The sequence below is a fragment of the Urocitellus parryii genome, chromosome 5 (genome assembly GCF_045843805.1).
Source record: "Urocitellus parryii isolate mUroPar1 chromosome 5, mUroPar1.hap1, whole genome shotgun sequence".
NCBI classification, from domain to species: Eukaryota; Metazoa; Chordata; class Mammalia; order Rodentia; family Sciuridae; genus Urocitellus; species Urocitellus parryii.
The window spans coordinates 65,785,171-65,810,704 of record NC_135535.1 but is presented as its reverse complement, the minus strand read 5'-3'; the positions used below and the strand labels follow the sequence as shown (position 1 = coordinate 65,810,704).

Sequence of the window (25,534 nt, the reverse complement as noted above, 5' to 3'; positions counted from 1 at the left end):
CTATCTCAAAATAAAAAGGGCTGGGACTATAATTCAGTGATAGAGCATCTCTGGGTTCAATCCCTAGTAACACATAGATACACGTACACACATAATAATAATAATAAGAAGAAGAAGAAACAAGATATACAGACGATATAATAAACATATGGAAAGATGTTCAACATCATGTTAAATTGCAAATTACAAAGAAAATTGGGAATTGCTTCTTGCTATAATGTGAGATGATATAATGTTTATGTGATAAGATGAAGGAAGTTGATGACTAAGCATATCATTCACTGTAACTTTTGCAGTTTGATGTATGAGAGCAAAACTAGCGTGAATTTTTTTCCTTTATCACGATTCATAGATAGAAGATTCATTATTATATAGATCTTAGCAACCTCAGCATGTAATTATTATTCTTTCCTGACTAATTCAAGAACCTTGACCTTTTCACTTAAAGGAAAAATACTTTATAGCTTCTCTTTGGCATATCCAAATTACCCGCATCATTACTCTTGCACTTTGAGGAGGAGGAGGAGGAGGATTAAGCAAACATGACCTAAATAGGCTCAGTATTGAGTAAAATGAGGGTTACTTTAACCTAAGCACTATGATACTGTGACTTCAGTATGATTACCAACTAGGCGACCAAGTGACTTATGGGTGGATATATAGCAGAGAGAGATAAAGGGATGAGTTACAAAAGTAACTGAAACAGCAAAGAGCAAAGCTACAGAGAAGTGGAATTACTGTATACGGCAATACCTAGAGCAAACACTAAGGAAATTACTCCAAAGGTAGAGTAAAAGAGTGGAAATAAATTGTTGTGTAAAAATTATCTGTTGAACACAGAAGGTGATAAATGAATAGAGGAACAATGTTTGGCATGGTGGTATACATCTATAATCCCAGCGTCTTAGGAGAATGAGGTAGGAAGATCAAAACTCAAAGCCAGCCTGGGCAATTTTTTTTTTTTTTTAGAGAGAGAGAGAGAATTTTTTAATATTTATTTTTTAGTTATCGGCAAACACAACATCTTTTGTTTTGTATGTGGTGCTGAGGATCAAACCCGGGCCGCACGCATGCCAGGTGAGCGTGCTACAGCTTGAGCCACATCCCCAGCCCAGCCTGGGCAATTTAAGAAGGTCCTGTCTCAAAAACTAAAAAGGTCTGGGGATATAGCTCAGTAGTAGAACACCCCTGGATTCAATCCCCAGTACTGCAAAAAATAAAAATAAAAAAAGAATAGTCAGAAAAACAGCAAAATGGCAGACACAAATTCAACCACATCAACAATTACATTAAATATGAATGTTTTCGATATTCCAAAAATCAGAGATTATCAGTTGTATTAAAAGAAAAAAGTCCCACAAAATCTAACTACAAATGACACACTTTGGGTCTAAGGACACAAAAAGGTTGAATGTTAAATGATAGAAAGTTAAATGTGGGGCTAGGGTTGTGGCTGTGTGGTAGAGCGCTTGCCTAGCGCAGGGGAGGCACAGGGATCGATCCTCAGCACAATATAAAAAAATAAAATAAAGCTGTTGTGTCCATCTACAACTAAAATATTTTTTTAAAAAAAGGAAGAAAGAAACAGGATTTAAAACAACAAGAAGAAAGTTAAATGTGCTTTGGGCATAGTAATCACCTAGAAGCTGAAGAGACTATTCTTATATGAAATGAAAAAGACTTTTAAGACAAAAGAAAAATGATTGTAAAGACAAGGAACACATTTTATAACAATAAAGGGCCAATTCCTCAGGAAGCTTCCCAAATTATAAACATATATGAACATAACAACCGAGCCCACAAATACATGAAACAAAAACTGACAAAATTAACAGGAAAAACAGGTGACTCAACAATAATAGTAGGAGAGTTCAATATCCCATTCTTAATAATGGATAGAATAGGGGCTGGGTTGTGGCTCAGCGGTAGAGTGCTCACTAGCATGTATAAGGCACTGGGTTTGATCCTCAGCCCCACATAAAAATTAAAAAATAAAGGTACTGTGTCCATCTACACCTAAAAAAATAAACAAATGATAATGAATAGAACAATTAGGAAATCAGTCAGAGAAGATTTGAACAATAATATAAACCAACTTTGGAAAACCCTGCCCCACAACAGAGTATATTTTCTTTTCAAGTACACATGGAACATTCTCCAGGAGAGACAATGTGTTAGACTAGAAAACAAGTCTCAATATTTAAAAGGGAGGGCTGGGGTTGTGGCTTAGTGGCAGAGTGCTTGCCTAGCATGCATGAGGCACTGGGTTCAATTCCCAGCACTGCACATAAATAAATAAAATAAAGACTGTTGACAGATTTAAAAAAAAAATTTCATATATATATATATATAATGCAATTGCTTTGTTAAAATTGTGTATATACATACACACAATTGTTAAATTGTGTGTGTATGTGTGTGTGTGTGTGTGTGTATATATATATATATATATATATATATATATATATATAGAGAGAGAGAGAGAGAGAGAGAGAGAGAGAGAGAGAATTGAAATTATACAACCAAAGAAAGAGAGAGAGAGGAAGGGAGGGAGGGAAAGAAATTATAAAATTCAATAATGAATGTGGGCAAGTCCATGATTTGAACATTACACATTGTTTATGTGTGTGGAAACATCACATGGTACCCTTTAACCATGTACAATATTTATCAGTTAAAAATAAACTGTGAAAAAGGGCAAGCGTTTAAATAGACATGTCACCAAAAAAAGGTATAAGAATGGCTAATAAGCATATAAAAAGATGTTCAACATAATTAGTTGTTAAAGGAAATACAAACTATGAAATACCACTTCATATCTACTTCTAGAATGCTATAATAAAAAAAGACAGACAAGGGTTGGGGTTGTAGCTCAGTAGTAAAGCATTTCCCTAGCACATGTGAGGCACTGGGTTTGATCCTCAGCACCACATAAAAATAAATAAATGAATAAATAAAGGTATTGTGTCTATCTGCAACTAAAAATAATTTTTTAAAAAGATTGATAATAGCAAGTGTTGGGGATATAGAGAAACTCTCATACATTGCTCGTGGGAATGTTTGGAAAACAATTGAATTTACCTCATGACTCAGCCATTTTAGTCTTAGGGTATGTACACAAAATAAATGCCTACACAAAAACTTGTTTGTGTGTTTTGGGCAGCATTATTCAAAAAAGCCATTAACAAACCAAATGTCTATCAACTGGTGAATGGAGCAACAAAATGTGCTAGGGCACATTGGCAAATGCCTATAATCCCAGTGAGGCTAAGGCAGGAGGATCCCAAGTTCAAGACCAGCCTTAGCAATTTAGCGAGGCCCTTAGCAACTCAATGAGACCCTATCCCTAAATAAAATATAAAAAAGAGCTGGGGATGTGGCACAGTGGTTAAGCACCCCTGGGTTCAATCCCCAGTACCAAAAAAAGAAAGAAAGAAAATGTGCTATATCCAAAAAACCATATACAAACAGCAATAGAAGAGACTATCAATAAGCCCTGAAACATGGCTTTTCAGCATTATGCTAATTGAAAGCATAAAATACCACATACTATATGATTCTGTTCATATGAAATATCCAGGAAAAGCAAATTTATTGAGAGGGAAAGTAGATTAGTGGTTGTCTGGTGCTGTGGTTGGGACAATAGAAATGTTCTAAAATTGAATCATGGTAATCACTGCACAACTATGTATATTTACTGAAAATAATTATGCAATTATGAATTTTACAGTATGAAATTACACCTCAATAAAGGTATGTTTTCAAAAAAAGTCAAATTCTATTTCCAAAGTCACTAAAGTACCCTTACGTGTTCTAGTCTTTTGTTTCCTCCTTTCTTCAAGAAAAATTATACCCATTCTATACAGTGTCTTGACATTGTTCTCAATTGCTTTTAGCATTTCTGGTAACATCTGCATTTGTGCTATCCAGTGGTGATGTTCATCAATATCCATTGCAGTTATCTCAGACAAAATGCCACCTTGAAGAGAGTAAAAAAGGTTTTTGTTGTGCAAAAAAGATAAATAATTATAATTACATGCTCTTGTAATATTAGGTGGCTACTCTATAGTAGTACTTTGAGATATAGTTATTTTGAACCTGTTATTCTTAGCCTTTTCTCTGAAGAAATTATAAAAAACAAAACTTGGAACAGAGGATAAGTAGGAAATATTGGATATAAAAATCTGAATCAGGTTATTAAGTGTCCATTTGGAGCTGGGTGTGGTGGTGCACATCTGGAATACCAGTTATTCATGAGGCTGAGTAGCCTCCTGATCACAAGTGCACAGCTGGGCAATTTAGCAAGAACTTGACTCAAAATAAAAATTTTAAAAAGGTCTGGGGATGTAGCTCAGAGGTAGAGCATCCCTGGGTTCAATCCCCAGAACCTATGGAAAAAGAAAAGTGTCTGTCTTAGCTTATTTTCCTGACTCAGGGAAGTAAGTATCTAAAACATGAATGCATTAGTTCTTAACAGCCAAATTAAAGCCTCCTTTTTTTTTTTTTTTGTATTCTTAGCTTATTCATTCTTTAATTCCATCAATGTCTGCTCTGTCATGTATTATTCAAGACTTCAAACTACTTATATTCTAGGGAAAGGAACAGATGAAAAATAAAAATGAAAATCAGTTATTTAGTATGGCAGATACTAATCTTATAAACAAAAATTAAAAAAGAAAAAGGGTAATGTAGAATGCCAGTTGGTAGGAAATGGGGATGGTCAGAGAATACCTCATTTTAAAATGATAGTTAAGCAGGGAATGAGTCATGGCTATTTGGTGGAAAATGTTCAAGATGAGGGAATAGTTAAACATGAGGACACTGGGCAGGAGGATGCTGGTCTTTTTTAATAAAAGTAAGAAAGCCGGTTATAGTGGGACATACCTTTAATCCCATCTCTTAGCCTCTTGCGAATTCACAGACTAGCTTGGGTAATTTAATGAGATCCTGCCTTAAAATTAACTAAAATGTGCTCGGTGGTGGAGCGCTTGCCTTGCGTGATCCCAAGGCCCTGGGGTTTAACCCCCAGTACTGCCTTAAAAAAAAAAAAAAAAAAACCTAAAGAATTTGGAATAGTTAGTAATAAGTGAATAAGCCTGTATTTTTCTTGTGTTGTTCTTACTGGAACAGAGGACTATTATTCTCTGAGTAATATCCTAATCTTTTCTTCTTCAGTCTAATTAATTGCTCAAATTTTACATTTCTCTTCTCTTTTTCATTAACTGTCACTTATAGAAACTTACTCCATTCTTCCAACCAGGCCAGAATGTGGGTAAGGGTTTTTTCTCTGACTTCAATACCCTTAGAATAAGAAGCCACTTTCTCCAAAACTTCGGTTCTTCTTTTTCTCTTATATTCTATGAGAGACTTCCTCCTTTCAGTTAGTGAGGTAAGATCATCAGGAGTATATCTGGTTATTATCCGTTGCACATTGTTCAGTATGTCAGTCAGCTGCATATTAATTTCCTGTAAGAATAAAAATGAGTAATACATTAATAAATTCTTAGTTTTTAAGGTAAGCTTTGATCACTTTTTTCCTAGCATGCCAGTAACAGTAAATAATAAAGCTGTCCAATTAAAGTCTTGCTAGTTTTATCTTTACTGTTGGTCTCAGATTTTCCCTTTTCAAAAAAAATTTTTTTTTCTTCTTCATCATCCTAGCAATGTTATGATATAATGGAAAGAGCATTGGATTTGAAGCCCTATTATATCCTAACTTTAATACCTTACAAGCAATTTTTTTTAAGTACCTGGGAACGAACCCACTGAACCACAATTCCCAGTGCGTTTTATTTTTTTATTTTGAGACAGGGTCTTGTTAAGTTGCTGAGACTGCCCTGGAACTTGCAGACTCCTGAGCTGCTGGGATTACAGGTATGTGCCACTGCATCTAGCCATATTTGATTATTTTATCAGAAAACTTTTAAGTATATTTGGAGAATTTGGGCATCTGAATCTTTTTCAACTGTAAATTTTATAAAATATATAAATACAGGTCAGATATTTCTGATGAAAAACTATTATTCAATGTGAGATAAAGTACAAAATACGCAATGGGTTTCAAATGTCTAGAATGAAATCACTTGTATATCTCAATAATTTTTTAAAATAATTTTTTTAGTTATCGATAAACAATTATTTATCTATTTATCTGTTTATTTATTTATTTATATGTGGTGCTGAGAAACCCAGTGCCTCACACATGCCAGGCAAGTGCACTACATCTGAGCCACAGCCTCAGCCCCATCAATAATTTTTGTATTGATTAAATGTTGAGTAACATCCTAATCTTTTCATCTTCAGTCTAATTAATTATTTAAATTTTACATTTCTTTTCTCTTTTTCATTAACTGTCACTTATAAAAACTTACTCCATTCTTCCAACCAGGCCAGAATGTGGGTAAGGGTTTTTTCTCTGACTTCAATACCCTTATTAAAATTTGGGGCTGGGCAGGGCTGGGGTTGCGGCTCAGCGGTAGAGCATTTGCCTCTCATGTGTGAGACCCTGGGTTCGATCCTCAGCACCGCATAAAAATAAACAAAATAAAGGTATTGTGCCCATGTATAACTAAAAAAAAATTTTTTTTAATTGGGGGCTGGGGTTGTGGCTCAGTGGTAGAGTGCTCACCTCGCATATGGAGGGCACTGGGTTTGAACCTCAGCACATTAAAGTAAAGGTATTGTGTCCATGTACAACGAAAACAAAATTTTAAAAAATTATTAAAATTTACTCCACGTATCTCTTTTTACTGTTTATATTATAGTTTATAGGAAATTTAATGTTACGTATAGTTAACATTAAATTTCTTCTCAATAGTGTTATTAGTGTATATGATTAACATTAGAAAAAGTAGTCATATCAGTTCATACTTGCATGTCAAAGTGTAAGTATCCCTGTTGTTTCACATTTCTTCCAACACATGATATTATTAGATTTAAAAAGTTTTTTTTTGAGCCAGACGCAATGATGCACTACTGTAATCCCAGCGCCTCAGGAAGCTGAGGCAGGAGTATCAAAAATTCAAAGCCAGCCTTAGCAAAAAGTGAGTCACTAAGCAACTCGGTGAGACCCTGTCTCTAAATAAAATATAAAAAGGGCTGGGGGTGTGGTTCAGTGGTCAAGGGCCCCCGAGTTCAATCCCCTGTACAAAAAAAAAAAAAAAAGTTTTTTGGCCAAGCTGTTGGATGTGTTATGGTATCTAATTGTAGATTTGATTTTAATTTCTATGATAACTCATGAAATATTAAGAAATGTTACTTATTTTGTGAAAATAAGGTTTTGTATATTAAACCCACTTTCCTATAGTTGATTTGTTGACACATTAATTCATTTCTTTTTATAGATAAATGATAGTGCATCTCAGCTTGCTTAAAAGCTAGGAGATCACTTTGAATTCTGTTTTCTAACTACAGAAAGATATAAATAAACTGGTTTTCAAGCATGGAGCCAGCCCTAATGATAATAGTACACCATTAAAAAGAACTAAGGCAATGAATTCCATTTCCAATGGAAAAAAAGAACTGTGCAAACAAGTTAAAAACTTTTTGTGTCAATGTTATAAAATGTAGCTTTTAATAAAACCTTGACCCAAATGCCAGTAACTTCTTATGAAGAATTTGGGAGGAGAGAAGAATTATTTCATTTAGGAAAAATAACCACTACACAATTTCTGTGTACCAGAGCAATAACAGGATCTAGGGCTGGGGTTGTGGCTCAGTGGCAGAGTTCTTTGCCTAGCACATGTGAGGTATTGGGTTCAATCCTCAGCACCACATAAAAATAAACAAAGTAAAAATATGAAAAATACAATAATATTAAAAAAAAAGAACTAGGGCTGGGGATGTGGCTCAAGCTGGAGCACGCTCACCTGGCATGCGCTGGGTGCTGGGTTCAATCGTCAACACCACATAGAAATAAAATAAAGATATTGTGTCCACCTAAAACTAAAAAATAAATATTAAAAAATATCTAAATACAATTATATTTTAAACACCCAGATAAAACTTTACATAAAAATACCATCCTACTTTTCTCCTTTGTTTCTAAAATATCACATACTTTCCTCAACATCTTCAGCCATCCAGTAATTTTTAGGAAACTTTTGTTCATGATCTTAATTTGTAATCCCTGGCTCTTTGGGGCTCAGTGATAAAAGTTCAAAACCACCAAAAGTGATGGTTCACTTGAAGTTAAACATGAGAGATTGTTTCAGTTAGTCTTAGGAAGAAAGCAGTGCTGCATCAACTGGCTCCATGCAGAAGGAGCACCTGAAGAATCTCATCAAGCAGTCATCTGTACAGTCCAGGTGATAGATGTGCATGTATGACAGAAATCAAATTGGATTCTCATAAACAAAGTTTGTGGTACAGATCACACACTCCTGAATCTTTTTTCTGATCTATCTCTTCCTGGGTCATATACTGCATTAGGCAGATGCTGTGTAAGGCCTACTCTTGTGTGTGTGTGGGGGGGACTCAATCTTATTTATTTTACAGTAGAATGCATTTTGACATATTGTACCCAAATGGAGCACAACATCTCATTCCTCTGGCTGTCCATGGTGCAGAGTCACTCCAGTAGTGTAATCATACATGTATATAGGGTAATAATGTCTGTCTCGTTCTACTGTCCTTCCCATCTCCACAACCCTACCCTTCCTTCACTCCCTTCTACACAAACCAAAGTTCCTTCATTCTTCCCTATCTCCCCGCCCACTATGGATCAGCATCCACTTATCAAAGAAAACATTCAGCTTTTGGTTTGGCGAGATTGGCTTATTTCTCTAGTTCCATCCATTTACCTGCAAATGCCATCATTTCATTCTTCTTTAATGCTAAGTAGCAGTCCATTGTGTACATGTACCACATTTTCTTTATCCATTCATCTATTTTGAAGGGCATCTAAGTTGGTTCCATAGTTTAGCTATTGTGAATTGAGCTGCTATAAACATTAATGTGGCTACATCACTGTAGTATGCTGACTTTAAGTCCTTTGGGTATGAATCAAAGAGTGGGATAGCTGGGTCAAATGTTGGATCCATTCCAAGTTTTCTGAGGTATCTTCATACTGCTTTTCATAGTGGTGGTGCCAATTTACAATCCCACCAACAATATATGAGTGTATTTTTCCCCCACCTCCCTCCTTGCCAACAGTAAGGCTATTCTTTAAGATATCCTGATTTGTTCTTCAATCAGCTGAGTTGCTAGGTGAGTCTGGCTAGGTGTTAGATGATAAATTAGAACCAGAACTTGTTCCTGACGTGGAAGCATCAGCTTCTGATCTGACTCCCTCCCAATACCAAAGCTAGAGTGCTCAAATTGAGACTTGTGAAACAGGGAATTGTTATCCTAGATGGGGATTTGAGGCAGTTCCTCATATTTTGAGGTTGGGGCATGCAATCTGTGCACTATTCTGACAGTCTTCTCTTTTTATTTTTCTGTTGGGTTATTTTTTTCTTTGATTCACAGGAATTCTTTATATATCCTGTGTTTTGGTATATTCTCTATTGCTATAACCAAATATCTAAGACTGGATTTTTTTTAAGAGAGAGAGAGAGAGAGAGAGAGAATTTTTTTAATATTTATTTTTTAGTTCTCGGCGGACACAACATCTTTGTTGGTATGTGGTGCTGAGGATCGAACCCGGGCCGCATGCATGCCAGGCGAGCCCGCTATCGCTTGAGCCACATCCCCAGCCCCAAGACTGGATGTTTTAAAAAGAAAATAGGTTTATTTAGCTCAAAGCTTTGGAGATTCAAGAGCATGGTGACAGTGAGTGAGAGCTTTGTGGCCCATCACAACATGGTAGATAGCTTCATGGTGGGAGCTGTGCAAAAGGGCTCACAGGAAGCCATCCAGGACAGTGGCATACACTTGTAATCCCAGCGACTCAGGAGGCTGAGGCATGAGGATTGCAAGTTTGACACCAGCCTCAGCAACTTAGCGAGGTCCTAAGCAATTTAGTGAGACCCTGTCTCAAAACTAAAAATAAACAAATAGGGCTGGATCTTTGACTCAGTGGTTAAGCCCCTGCGTTCAATCCCTAGTACCAAAAAGAAAAAAAATAAAGTGGGGGTGGGGGCTAGGAATGTGGTTCAGGGGGTAATGGTGCCCCTGCATTAAATCCCCAGTACCAAAAAAAAAAAAAAAAAGGCCAGGAAGTCAGAAGAATATAGAGGCCAGACTAAGACTTAACAATCAGGAAGTACTAACTGGGGTCTCTAGAAAAATATATGAATCCCTTTTAAGGGTGTGCCCCAAAGATCTAATTATTTTCCACTAGGCTCTACTTCCTAAAGATTCTATCATTCTATCATGCGGCATGGTATCACAAGCCTGTAATTCCGGCAACTCAAGAGGCTGAAACAGAAGGATTGCAAGTTCAAGGCCAGCCTCGGCAACTTAGCCAGGGCCTAAACACCTTAGTGAGACCTTGTATCTGAAGAAAAAAGTTAAAAGAACTGGGGATGTAGCTCAGTGGTAAAGCACCCCTGGGTTCAATGCTCAGCACCCCACCCGAAAATTCTTTAACCTTTCAACATACCTACACTGATGGCCAAGCTTCCAGCATATAAAACTTTGGGGGAAACACTTGAACCATATCCAAATTATATCACCCTGAGGGCTGGGTATGTGGCTCAGCTGTAGATTTCTTCCCTAGTAGGCAAGAGGTCCTATGTTTAATCCCTAATATCACACAAATAAACAAACAATCAAAAATCTGTATAATATTTTTACTTTCTATATGGTGGTAGATATCTTTTCCCTTTTGTACCTGGTTTCCTCCTCTCTATGTATTGTTTTGACCAATAATGTTCTCCTTTTTAAAGTAGAGTAAGTTTCCTATCTTTTTCCATCCTAGAATATTAAAGATAGTTTTCTTTACATTTAAGTATCAGAGAGGGAAATATTTTTTTTATTAATTTTAACCAATTATCCCACCACTATTGTTAAGTATTAACTACTTTTTCCCCTGATAGTCAATGCTAGCTCTTTCATTTATCATGTTGCTCCCTGTTTTATAAGCTAATATATCCATTCTTGTGCCAATACAATAATGTTTCAACTGGAATAGCCTTATAGTAATTCTCACTATCTATTTTAACTTGTTCTTTAGCATTGTCTTGGCTATTTTTGAAGTTATCTTGTTGGGATGTCTCTTTCTTTTTCTTTTTCAATACTGGGGATTGAATTTAGGGTGCTCTATCACTAAGCTACATCCCCAGCCCTTTTTATTTTAAGACACAGTATTGCTAAATTTTGCAGGTTGGCCTCCAACTCATGATCCTCTTGACTCAGTCTCCCAAGATGCTGGATTTCAGGCAGCATCTGATCCTTTTTTTTTTTTTTAAGAGATAGAGAATTTTTTCATATTTATTTTTTAGTTTTCGGTGGACACAACATCTTTGGTTGTATGTGGCGTTAAGGATCAAACCCAGGCCGCACACATGCCAGGTGAGCACGCTACCACTTGAGCCACATTCCCAGCCCAGCATCTGATCCTTAATTTAATCATATCATCAAAGATTTTTTTTCCCCATGTAAAGTGACATTTGCATCTCCCCTATTAGGCTTTGAAATCATTTGGGTGGGTGAGGGTATTCTGCCTACCATACATTGTTTGCTAATATTTTATTCGGATTTTTTTTTTGCATATATGTCATGAGTAACATTATAATTTCACTTAATTTTTTTTCATTTTTAAGTTTTGGGGATTAAAATCACGGCCTACCACATGCTAAGCAAGTGCTATACCACTGAGATACATATCCAATTCATTTTATTTTTTATTTTGAGACAGTTTCTAAATTGCCCAGGCTGGAATTGAACTGGCACTCCTCCTGTCTCAGCTTCCCAAGTAGCTGGAATTACAGATATGCACCACCACACCTGATTTAACTTTACTTTTCATATTGTCTTTAACTGGTTTTTATATCAGGATTATGCTGGCTTTATAAAGTGTGTTATAAATATTTTCTCATTTTAGTAAAATGTTCTAGAAAAGTTTGTTTAGGATATATATAGAAAAGTTTGTTTAGGATATATATATATATATATATATATATATATTTTTTTTTTTTTTTTTTTTTTTTTTTGCTGTGACAAAACAACTGAGAAAAACAATTTAATGGAGGAAAGATTTATTTTGACTCAAGATTTCAGAACTTTCAGTCCATTTCTTTGAGCCTGAGGTGAGGCAGAACATCATGACAGAAGTGAACAATGGATCATCACCTCCTGATAGCCAGAGATCAGAGATAGAGAGAAAGAGAAAGAGGAGAGAGAGAGAGAGAGAGAGAGAGAGAGAGAGAGAGAGAGAGAGACTGACTGTCTTAAGGAACGAATCCCTTCAATTAGCTCCTACTTTCTACACATCCCAATAGTCCATTCAAAATTTAATTTTTTTTTTTTTTTGGTTCTAGATGGACACAATTCCTTTACTTTTTTTATTTTTATGTGGTGCTGAGGATTAAACCCAGTGCCCCACATGTGCTAGGCAAACGCTCTACCACTGAGTCAAACCCCAACTCTCCATTCAAAAAAAAATTTTTTTGGTACCTGGGATTAAACCCAGGAGCTTTTAACCACCGAGTTATACAGTGTCTCAATGAGTTGCTTAGGGCCTTGCTAAGTTGCTCAGGGAAGAAATAACTTATTCCACCTTCAACTCCCAAAGCTGATATTTCTTACTTAAGCTATCCCTGCACTCAACAAGTTCCCCAAAATTTGATTTCTATGTCACTATTAATTTTTATTCAATTCAACACACCATCTTCCTGCCTCAGCCTCCTGAGCCACCCCATTCAAATTTTGAAGCCATCAATGGATTAATCCAGTGATGAGGTTAGAGCGGTTATGGTTCAAACATTTCCTAAAAGTTCCTCTCTGAACATTGCTGCATTAGGAACCAGGCCTTCAGTGCATGTGCATTTGGGGGACTTTCCAAACCCAAACCATAACAGCTATTTTGTCTCATACTAACACAACTAAATCAATCTTTGTTTGGTTAGTATTTATCTTTTTTTTTTTTTTAAGAGAGAGTGAGAGAGGAGAGAGAGAGAGAGAGAATTTTTTTAATATTTATTTTTTTTTAGTTCTCGGCGGACACAACATCTTTGTTGATATGTGGTGCTGAGGATCGAACCCGGGCCGCACGCATGCCAGGCGAGCGCGCTACCGCTTGAGCCACATCCCCAGCCCAGTATTTATCTTGATAAACTGTTTTGCCATCATTTTACTTTTTTATTTTTTAAAAGTATCTCTATCTTTTCTGTTTAGGTTACTGGACTTTTTTTTTCAATTCATTCTAATAATCTTTGTATTTAATTTCTACTATTTTTACATGGATATTGACTATATCAATCAAGATGAATCCAGAACATCAAAAGGAATATTTGGTATGTGAGACATTAAAAAATTTAAATCAGAGGTTGTTCACATAGGTCATAGAAGAGCTGAGAGGGAAATCAGGGAATGAAAGTGATGAATCAAAGATTAACAAAAGTTAATCCACTATGAGGTCCTTCCTCTCATAGGCTGTCATAGGATATAGCTTAGTGGTAGAGTGTCCTGGGTTTAATACCTAATGACACCCCCCCAAAAAAAATACAACATTTATACCTGGTTTTCTATAATTTTACTACTGCATATTTGAGTATAGATTTAATTTTCTTTCAGTACTGGGGATTAAACCCAGGACCTCACACATGTTAGGCAAGTGCTATACTACTGAATGAGATACATTCCCCCATTCCTTTTATGTCTATTTGGTGCCACAGTCTGTCTGGGCACAATTTAGGAGCCACTTGTCAAAAGAAATGAACTTTATTTTTAGAACCACACATGCCAAACAAAACAGCTCCTCAGGAAAAACCTTCAGAGCCCAACTGCCACCACCAGCTTCCCACAAGCCTCTCCACCTCCCCCACTCCTCCTGCTCTTGAGGCCGATTGGCTGGGTCGCGTGGGCGGAGCCAAAAAAGTCCCCCAATGAGCAGCTCCATGGTCTGAAAGGGCAGGGAAACAGCCCAATGAGCATCACCGCAGAGGAGCCAATCAGCTAGATGTTGCTGGGGCCGCTGTGAGCCAATCATCAGCTGGCAGTCTTAAAGGGCAGGGAAATAGCTCAATGAGCATCACCACAGAGGAGCCAATCAGCTAGAAGTTGCTGGGGCTGCTGTGACCAATCATCAGCTGGCAGTCTGAAAGTTTGCTGGGGCCCCTTCAGCTGTGGCTCTCAACAATTTGGTACTTTTGTAAATCTTCCTGCTTATATTTTTTTTCTTTCTCTGTTTTTTCCCCCAGTACTAGGGGTTAAATCCAGGAATGTTCTGCCACTGAGCTAAATCCCCAAACTTTTTATTTTATTTTGAAGCTGGCCTCAAACTTGCAATCTTCTTGCTTCAGCCTCCCAAGTCACGGGAATTAGACCTATGTACCATTGCACTTGGCTCAAATCTTCCTGCTCAATTTCATAGATGTTTTATGCCCTAGTAATATTTTTAATGATTTTCTTAGTTGTAGATGGACATTTTATTTATTTATTTTTATATGATGCTGAGGATCAAACCCAGAGCCTAATATGTGCTAGGCAAGTGCTCTACTACTGAGCTACAATCCCAACCCCCGCCTTCCTTGTCATATTTTGATCATTTTTATATAAACATGGTAAATGAGCTTAAATTCTTTTTTTTCCCCTTTCAGTACTGGAGATTAAACCCAGGGCTACACACATGCCAAGCTAATGTATTTTAAAACAGGATCCCTCTAAATTGCCCAAACTGGCCTTGAACCTGCAATCCTTCTGTCTGAACCTCTAAAGTAGCTGGAATTACATACAGGTGCATGCCATTACACCCAGCTGAACCTAAATTCTTTACCTGATCTTTTAAAACATGTAGTAATTGTGGGTGTAATTTCATAGATCCTTGTTTCTGCTAAATCTTGATCATTTTAACCTAATTTTTTTTTCCTTAAAACTTTATTAATGAAAATACATGTAGTCTTCTTTTTAAAATATTCTCTTCCAGGGGCTGGGGTGTGGCTCAGTGGTGGCGCACTGGCCTAGCACTTTCGAGGCCCTGGGTTCGATCCTCAGCTTCACATAAAAATAAATATTTAAAATAAAGATATTGTGTCCAACTACAACTAAAAATAAATAAATAAAAATGAAAAAAAAAAATCCTCCAAATGGAATTTTGTTTCTGGCAAGATGCCTTGGGCAATAGTAAGCTGTGATCTCTTTAAAATTCCAGGTTGAGACTTGGGCCACTGAGCCAGGAGGATCAAAAGTTTGAGGTCAGCCTCAGCAACTCAGCAAGACCTTGTCTCAAAATGAAAAATAAAGGGGCTGGGGTTGTGGCTCAGTGGTAGAGCACTTGCCTCACATGTGTGAGGCACTGGGTTTGATCCTTAGCACCACATAAAAGTAAACAAAAGAGGGCTGGGGCTGTAACTTAGTGGCAGAGCCCTTGCCTAGCATGCTTAAGGCACTGGGTTCAATCCTCAGCACCACATAAAAATAAAGAACAAATAAAATAAAGGCATTCTGTCCATCTACAAATACAAAATAAATTTTAAAAAATAAAGGTATTATGTACATCTACAACTAATAAAAAATAAATAAAAGGACTGGGGAAGTAGCTCCATTGTAAAGCACTCCTGGGTTAAATCCTCAGTAATAAACAAACGAATACAATTGATCAATCCTAGGTTGATTTGGGGGAGGATACAGAGGAAGTATGAATTCTAGTTTCAAACTTTTGTGACTGCCAGTCTGTTGGTAGGCATTCTAAGAGAAGATGGGTTTTTTTTTCTTCTCCATCTTCCAGATCTAAGACAAAAAACAGTAAGTTCTTTTCTTTCTTTTTTGATTTAAAGAAAGGATCTGGCTATGTTGACCAGCATTCTGGAACTCCTGTGCTCAAGCTATCCTTCTACCTCAACCTCCAAAGTAGATTGGGACTATAGTGTACCCCATACTCAGCTCAGTAAATTCCCTTTATCTTTATCTTTGTCAGTATTAGTCTTAGTATTTACTGAGACTATTGTCTGTCAGAGGTCCCAACTGTATGCAGAGTTCTTTCTTTTGACATCCTACTTCACTTAAATCCCAGGCTTATCACTTATTCCCCCCATGCTTGTGTCTGGTCAGAATTCAAATTCTGCCAGACATGGTGGCACACCTGTAACGCCCTCTACTTGGGATTTTTTTTCTCAAAAGAAAAAAATCAAGCTCTAACTCCTATCTTAAAAAACAAGCAAAATTCAATCCAAGTGGATTGTGGATCTAAATGTGAAAGGCAAACACAATATGGAAAGATATTTTGTGGCCTTATGGTAGAGAAATTTTTAAAATTTTTTTAGTTGTAGATGGACACAATACCTTTATTTTATTTATTTTTATGTGGTGCTGAGGATCAAACCCAGTGGCTCACACACTGTCACATCACTCTGTCACATCACCAGCCCCAGGAAATATTTCTTAACTAGAACACAATTCCAAAGATATGGAATAATATCACATATATGAAAATTCCATACAAGAAGAAAAAAAACTTTTAAGCAAATTCACATATTAAACATCATTCAAAGACAGAGAATGGTGAAAATGCAAGATAACTATAAGTAAAGAGGAAAAAAAAAAGATAAATGTAGGATGCTAGTGAAGAAGCCTGAGAGTGAATTGGAATAACTAAAGAAAAACAAAATTCATCCTAAGTCTAAAAATACTTTTTTTAATAAATTTTATTATTATTATTTTTTTTAAAGAGAGAGTGAGAGAGGAGAGAGAGAATTTTTAATATTTATTTTTTAGTTCTCGGCGGACACAACATCTTTGTTTGTATGTGGTGCTGAGGATTGAACCCGGGCCGCATGCATGCCAGAGGAGCGCGGCGCTACCGCTTAAGCCACATTCCCAGCCCTAAAAATACTTAAAAAAAAAATGTAAATGGTCAGATTATGTTACAAACTTCACAAAAGAGATTTCAAAGTTGCCAAGTCTTGCAAGAGCAGCTGCTATAGAACCAAACCTGAGTTGCAAAGGGACAGATGCTTTTTCCAGATATGGAATTTAAAGAGACATGTATCATATAAAAGGCCACAGAAACAGATTTCTTAAGAGGGGTAGTTTTCTAGAGAAGAAAAAAAAGCCATAAGGAAGCCTGGCACTTTGGCACATACCTACAATCTCAGTACTCAGGAGGCTGAGGTAGGAAGATCACAAAGTCCAGGTCAGCCTGAGTAACTTAGCAAAAGACCCTATATCAAAAACAAAATAAGGGGCTAGGGTCGTGGCTCAGTAGTAGAGCACTTGCCTAGTACGTTCAAGACCCTGGGTTCGATCCTCAGCACCACATAAAAATGAATAAGTGAAATAAAAGTGTTGTGTCCAACTAAACTAAAAATATATATATATATATTAAAAAATAAATTAAAAAGGGCTGGGGTTTGTGGCTCAGTGGTAGACCACTTGCCTAGCATGTGTGAGGCACTGGCTTTGATCCTCAGTACCACATAAAAATAAATAAAATAAAGGTATTGTGTCCATCTACAACCAAAAAAATTTAAAAAATAAAAAGGGCTCTTCTGAATATAGAATCATGTCATAGGCAAATAGGGATAGTTTGTGTTCTTCTTTTCCTATTCATATCCCTTTAATTTCTTTCTCTGTCTCATTGTTCTGGCTAGAGTTTCAAGGACAATGTTCACCATGTTGGCCTAGGATGTGAATTCCTTAACAAGACTCCTAAAGTGCAAGAAGTAAAATCAGGAATCAATAAATGGGATGGATTCAAACTAAAAAGCTTCTTCTCAGCAAAGAAAACAATAACGTGAAGAGATAGCCTACAGAATGGGAGAAAAATCTTACCACATGCACCTCAGATAGAGCATTAATCTCCAGGATATATAAAGAACTAAAAATACTGAACACCAAAAAAATAAATAACACAATCAATAAATAGTCTAAGGAACTGAACAGACACTTCACAGAAGAAATAAAATTGATCAATAAATATTATGAAAAACTGTTCAACATCTTTAGCAATTAGAGAAATGTAAATCAAAACTCTTGAGATTTCATCTCACCTCAGTCAGAATAGCAATTATCAAGAATATAAGCAACAGTGTTAGCCAGGATGTGGAGGAAAAGGTACATTCAACATTGCTGGTGGAAATGCAACCATTATGGAAAGCAGTATGGAGATTCCTCAGAAAACTTGGAATGGAACCACCATTTGACCCAGCTATCCACTCCTTGTTTCATACCCAAGGGACTTAAAATCAGCATATTACAATGACACAGCCACATTAATGTTTATAACACCTCAATTCACAATAGCTGAACTATGGAGCCAACCTAGGTGCCCTTCAACAGATAAATGGATAAAGAAAATACGGCATGTGTGTGTGTGTGTGTGTGTGTGTGTGTGTGTGTGTATAATAGAATATTACTCAGCCTTAAAAGATAATGAAATTATGGCATTTGCTAATAAATGGAGGGAGCTAGAGAATATCATGTGAAATAAGCCAATCACCAAAAACCAAAGGCCATATGTTTTCTCTGATATGCAGATGTTAATTCACAATAAAGGGGGCTAGGGAAAAAGAATTACTTTAGATTAGGTAAAGAAGAGTGAAGGGAGGGGAGGGGGTATAGGGATAGGAAGGATAGTATTAATTGGACATTATTACCCTATGTACATATATGACTATACGACTGGTGGGATTCTAAATCATATACAAACAGAAGAGTGAGAAATTATACTCCATCTATGTATGATGTATCAAAGTACATTCTACTATCATGTATAACTAATTAGAACAAATAAAAAATAGTTTCCCAGAAAAGAGCATCTTAAGGAGCTGGGGCTGTGGTAGAGCTCAGTGGTAGAGCATCTGGCTAGCATGGGTGAGGCACTAGGTTCGATCCTCAGCACCACATAAAAAGTAAATAAATAAAATAAAGTTATAAAAATATATTTTAAGAAAAATAAAAGAGCATCTTAAGGAAAAGCTAGTATTATATAAATATATTCCACTGCTAAATATTCCCAATACACATCTTTCCCTCCCAGAGAGGGGATAGCTCACTAACTATGAGTAAAATGAATTATCTGTGATTAAAATTAATTAGCTCAGAAAAAAAAAGAAATTAGAAGTGATGTCACCATAAATTATACAGATAATAAAAGTAAAATAATGTATTATAATAATGTATTATTGTCAACAACTTTAAGCCAAGTATGGTAGCACATGCCTTTAACCCCATTACTCAGGAAGCTGACAGAAGGATTACAAGTTTTGAGGCCAGCTTCAGCTATCTATTTAGTAATATCCTGTCTCAAAATAAAAAAATATAAAGGGCTGGGGATGTTTGTCAGTGGTAGAGTGCCCCTGAGTTCAATCCCCACTAACAAAAACAAAAAGTTGGGTGTGCAGTGTTCCATGCCTGTAATCCCAGTGATTTGGGAAGCTGTGGCAAGAGGATCACAAGTTCAAAGCCAGCCTCAGCAATTTAGTGAGGCCCTGAGCAATTTAATGAGACTGTCTCAAAATTTAAAAAACTAAAAAAGGCTGGGGATATTGCTCAGTGGTTAAATGCCCCTGGGTTCAATTCCTGGTGCCAAAAAATGAATTAAATGGATAATCTAAATAGCCCTATGTGTATTTTCAATTGAATTTGTGGTCTAAAGCCTTCCTATAAATTAGACTCTGAGCACATATGGTCCCCTTGGTTATTTCTCCCTCTTCCTACCCAAACACTGGTAGTTTCTACCAAACTTATAAAAAGAAGCAGCACAAATTCTCAACAAACTCTTACAGAAAATTGAACAGAAGGGGATTCTTCTGACTCTCTAAAGCTAGTGATATACTGATGCCATAACTAAAGTCATTACAAGAAAACTACAGAAAATATACCTCATAAATATAGATGCAAAAGTTAATAAAATTTTAGCAAACCAAATACAAGATATAAAAAGAATAATATACCATAGGTAAGTGGAATTTATCCCCCAAATGCAAAGTTTGCTTCACATTCATAAGTTAATATAATTCAGTGTATTGACAGACCTAAAGAGGAAAAACAATTATCCCTATAGGTGCAGTAAAAGCTTTTAATAATACTCAGTGTCTATTCCTAATTTAAAATATCTTGACATACTAGGAAAAGCAGAAAATTTCCATAACCTGATAAAGAGCACCTTAAAAAAAAGTGTAGCTACTATCATTACTCAATGTTAGAAGACTAAATGTTTTACCCTAATATTAAAGACAAAGCAATGGTGCTGTTTTTATCACCTCTAGGCAACTTTATATTGATGGTCCTATACCCCCTTAACAAGTCAGAAAAGAAGTTAGAATACACATGTATATGAACAGTGGAAATAAAACTGCCCCTGTTAGCATATGACAGGAATGCATATGTAGGAAACCCCAAAGAATGTACCAAAAAAAAAAAATCTACAACGTCTAAGAACTGAGTTTAGTGTACAAGATGGACATGTGAAAATCAATTGTATTTCTGTATATTAGTTGTGAACGATTGAAGATTGAAATTAAAAAGCAATACCAGTTATACAAAAAAAAATATGAGGGCTAGCTAGGGCTGTGGCTAAGTGGCAGAGCACTTGCCTAGCACATGTGAGGCACTGAGTTTGATCATAGGCACCACATAAAAATAAATAAAATAAAGGCATTATGTCCATTTATGACTAAAAATTTTTTTAAAAAAATGTTATGCTGGTTTGCAAGTACTTGGATGGAGTTGGAGAAGATAATGCTAAGTAAAGTTAGCCAATCCCCAAAAAAACAAATGATGAATATTCTCTCTGAAATGAGGAGGCTGAGTCATAGTGGGGTAGGGAGGGGTACCATGGGAGGAATAGACAAAACTCTAGAAGGGAGGGGGCATGGGGTTAGAAATGATGGTGGAATGAGATGGACATCATTATCCAAAGTACGTGTATGATGACATGAATTGTATGAAGACACTTTGTATACAACCAGAGATATGAAAATGTGCTCTATGTGTGTAATATGAATTGTAATACATTCCCCTGTCATATATAACAAATTAGAATAAAAAAATTAAAGTAAATAAATAAATAAGATATGCTGGGACTGGGACTCAAGCAGTAGCATACTTGCCTGGCATGTGTAAGGTACTGGGTTCTATTCTCAGCACTGCATATAAATAAATAAAATAAAGGTCTATCAACAACTAAAAAAATATTTTTTTAAAAAATATGATATGCTGTGTTTAGTCAGCTTTTCATCTCTGTGACAAAATACCTGAGAGAACTTATTTATTTATTTATTTGGTGCTGGGGATTGAGCCCAGAGGCACTTTATCACTGAACTATATCCCCACTCCTTTCTTATTTATTTTTGTTTATTCTGAATAAACAAAATTTAAAGGAAGAAAGATTTGTTTTGGCACATAGTTTCAAAGGTTCCAGTTGACCGTTGGCAGCTCCATTGCTTTGGGCCTGGTTTGAGGCAGAACATCAAGGTAGAAGGATATAGTGGAGGAAAGCTCTTACCTCATTATAGTCAGGAAGCAGAGGGAGTAAGAAAAGGGCTAGGAATAGGATAAAGTCCCCAAAGGCATGCTCCTGAGGAACCACTCCCTTCAACTCAGTTCTAACCCCTACAGTTTTCACCACCCGCCGGAGTCCGTCCAAATTATTAATCCATCAATTGATTAACCCAAAGATGAGGTTACAGCCCTCATGACTGAGTCATTTCCTAAAAGCCCCTCCTCTGGATATTGCTGCATTGGGGACCAAGACTTTGGGGTTTTTCCAGATCTAAACTTTAACATATGCTTAGTGATAAATCTGACAAAAGATGTATAAAGTCCTATATGTTGGAAAGTAGGCTAATTTTTTCTCAGAAATGCTTTGTAGTTTTTTTCAGAGTATAGCCCTAAATAAATGAAGAAATATGCTATGTCCAGGGGTCAAAAGACAAAATACTGTTAAGATTTTAATTCTTGGGGCTGGGGATATAGCTCAGTTGTTAGAGTGCTTGCCTCACATGCACAAGGCCCTGGGTTCAATCCTCAGCACAAAAAAAAAAATATATAATTCTTTCCAAATTGATTAATAAAGTCAATACAATCCCAATCAAAGATATTAGTAGAAGTTTTTGTTTTGTTTTGGTACCAGAGATTGAACCCAGGGGCACTTAACCACTGAGCCATGACCCCAGCCCTTTTTTATGCTTTATCTTGAGACAGAGGTCTCCTGAGATTGCTGAGACTGACCTTGAATCTTCTGTCTCAGCCTCCAGAGTCACTAGGATTACAAGTGTATACCACCACATCTGGCTCAGCAGGCTTTTAACATTTTTTTTTTTTTTTTTTTTTTTTTTTTTAGTTCTCGGCGGACACAACATCTTTGTTGGTATGTGGTGCTGAGGATGGAACCCGGGCCGCACGCATGCCAGGCGAGCGCGCTACCGCTGAGCCACATCTCCAGCCCTCAGCAGGCTTTTAAAAATGTATATTTGATAGCATTTCACAGGCTGATTTTAAAATTCATTTGGAAATGCAAAGAGAGAAAGCTGTGTAGATAAAGACAGTTTTTAAGTTTTATGTGTTTTAGTGTGTCACTCCAGAGAAAGAAGCCCAAGAAAAAGAAAAGGGGTGGGGGAGAGATTGGAATAATTGAAGTTCAAAATGGTAGAACTAAAACTACCTGGTTTCAAAAATAATTATAAAGACTTCAGTAATCAAGGTACTGTGGCATTGGCATAAAGAAAGACAAATAGATTAATATAACAGACTAGAGAAACTATAAACTCAAAGATATGGTCAACTGATTTTCAACTGAAGAGCCAATTCAATTTAATGGTGAGAGAATAGTCTTTTTAACAAATGGAGCTGCAATAATTATTTTTTTTAAAAAAGAACCCTAGAGGCTGGGGATGTGGCTCAAGCGGTAACTCATTCCCCTGGCATGCGTGGGGTGCTGGGTTCGATCCTCGGCACCACATAAAAATAAAGATGTTGTGTCCACTGAAAACTAAAAAATAAATATAAAAAAAGAACCCTAATCTATGTATGACATCATATACAAAGATTAAGACAAAGTGGATCATAGACCCAAGTGTAAAATCCAGAAGTCTAAAAGGTCTAGAAAAATACATAGGAGAAATGTGCCATTGGGTTAGGCAAAATTTGCTTACTTATCACACCAAAAGCAGGAACCACTAAAGGAAACAATAAACTAGACTTGAAACTTATGTTATTTGAAAAACACTATTAGAAGAAGAAAAGGACAAGTCACAGAATGGGAGAAAATACTTGCAAATCACCCATCTGATAAAGAAGTTGTATTCAGCTAGGGATGAAGGCACATGCCTGTAATCCCAGTGACTACAGAGGCTAAAACAGGAGGATCTCTAGTTCAAAGGCAGCTCAGAGATGGGCATGGTGGCGCACACCTGTAATCTCCAGCAACTCCGGAGGCTGAGACAGGAAGATCATGCATTCAAAGCTAGCCTTAGCAATGGTGAGGCGCTAAGCAACTCAGTGAATCCCTGTCTCTAAATAACAAAATAGGGCTGAGGATGTGGCTCAATGGTTGAGTGCCCTTGAGTTCAATCCCCAGTACCCTCCACCCCAAAGAAGTTATATTCAGCAGGATAATCCCAGCATCAAGGAAGCTGAGGTTAGAGGATCTCAAATTCTAGGCCAGCTTTAGCAATTTAGTGAAACCCTGTCTCAAAATTAAAAATAAAAAGCACTGGGGATGTCACACAGTTGTAGAGTGCCCTTGGGTTCTATCCCCAGTTCCATAAAAAAAGAAAAGAAAAAGAAAGGAAACTGATTGGTAGTTATCTGGGGATTAGGGTCCGTGACAGGGAAGGCATGTAGAAGTCTTATAAAGAGGCATGAAAAACTTTTGGAGGTCATGGGTAAATTCATTAATTTAATATAATATAAAATGTGCTAGGGATGCAGCTTAGTGGTAGAGCACTTGCCTAGCACGTAGAAGTCCCTGGGTTCAATCCCCAGAATTGCAAAAGAAAATAGACATTGTTATTGTTGCTAGTTGGAACAGGGAAATTCTGCCTGGAGAGTGAGAAAGTACCAATATTTATATCTTTTTCCTCTCTCTCTCTCTCTCTTTCTTTTTTTTTTTTTTTTTGTTTCTAGTGCTGGGGATTGAACCCAGGACCTTGAGCATGCTAAGCAAGCCTTAATTTACTTCTTAAATGGATTCATTAATTCCTAATCTGAAGAGATTAACATCAATTTGGATCTTGTTATCCATTAGTCAGGTGAAATCATCATTTGAAGTCAATATTTTCTCAAATACAGTTAAATATCATCAACAAAAAATGAGTTCTAAAAAAAAATGTACCTGGTGATGAAAAGTTTAAAAAAAAACTTGTAATCTATAAATTTTCTGATTCACTACCTACCTCTTTGGCTCGTATGAGCTGTGCTTTTTCAATCCTAGAGATGACTGTCTGTACGGACAATGGGATTTCAAGGTAAGAGACCACTGGAACATCAAGGGTACTTCCAGGCTTTCTTCTCATGGTCGAGGCATCATTCTCTTTTTCTGATTCAGAATCACTATCTACCTCATTTCTCATTTTGGTAAATGTTTGAAATTTTGGGTGTTTTTCTTTTATTCTTTTCCACAGAATATAGGCAAATGCTAATAAAAGTGTTTCCACTAGGAAGCCAGAAGCCTGCTCCTAGAGATTGTGACTTAGCCTACTACCAACTGATTCCTAACCATGGTATTCCAGACCCAGTGATGTCATAATAGATCCACTGTGACATTAATATTGACTCATACATTTTAAAAGTGCTTACTATATGCAGAGAACTAGGCATTCTATATGCTGTGTTGGTAGACGGGTGAAGGGGGGAGGGAGGGGAGGAAAGAATAGACAACAGGAACACTAAAAGAAATAGAAGACGTAGCCCTGCTTAAATGAACTTGAAATCTAGGTGTTAGAATTCAAGATGCAATCCAGTATATCAAATGTAATTCTTGGTTCTTCTTTCTTCTTAGTTTCGCTTAAATATTTTTAAACCTGTTATAGGATAGTACTTTACAATTTTCACAGCTGTCCCTTAACTTTTCCTAGACATGTAGTAATTGGAAGATATTATTTGGATGCATATCACACTCTTCTTCCTCCTCCTCCTCCTCTTTTTCTTCTTCTTTTTTAAGGAAATTGACTGAAATTCAAGTTCCATAGTTGGCTCAAAAAATCAAAAGGAATGCTAAAGGCTGCTTTCCACCTGAGAAGAGGAGTGCTTTGGGCAGCTCCTTTGATTACAGAGGAGGTGAAAGGATTTAGGAGGCTGGAGCAATTAAAGGATAGGGTGTTTTGTTCACTGTGTAGCTTTATTTTTTAATTTAAAATGTATAAAAGTACAGAAAATAATATAACAAATCGCTATGTACTTATCACCTAGAGTGAACAAATATTTTGTCTTAGACACTTCTGATATTTTGTTAGTTTTCTCTTTAGTTTTGCTTGCAGATATTTTTAAATAA

The 25,534-nt window shown here is 36.5% G+C and overlaps 1 protein-coding gene and 1 pseudogene across 1 annotated transcript in view; both read right to left on the bottom strand.

Moving 5' to 3' along the window:
• Positions 1 to 24,614, bottom strand: part of Fam186a (family with sequence similarity 186 member A) — a 61,230-nt gene extending 36,616 nt beyond the window's left edge. Inside the window, exons 1-3 of the mRNA XM_077799063.1 lie at positions 24,438 to 24,614; positions 5,244 to 5,466; positions 3,809 to 3,979 (exon numbers count right to left, since the gene is read on the bottom strand). Of these exons, the coding sequence (XP_077655189.1) occupies positions 3,809 to 3,979; positions 5,244 to 5,466; positions 24,438 to 24,614 (571 nt within the window). The remainder of the gene's footprint in view (positions 1 to 3,808; positions 3,980 to 5,243; positions 5,467 to 24,437) is intronic.
• LOC113195519 (RING finger protein 11-like) lies at positions 8,220 to 9,377 on the bottom strand (annotated as a pseudogene).
• Positions 24,615 to 25,534: the final 920 nt, after the last annotated feature.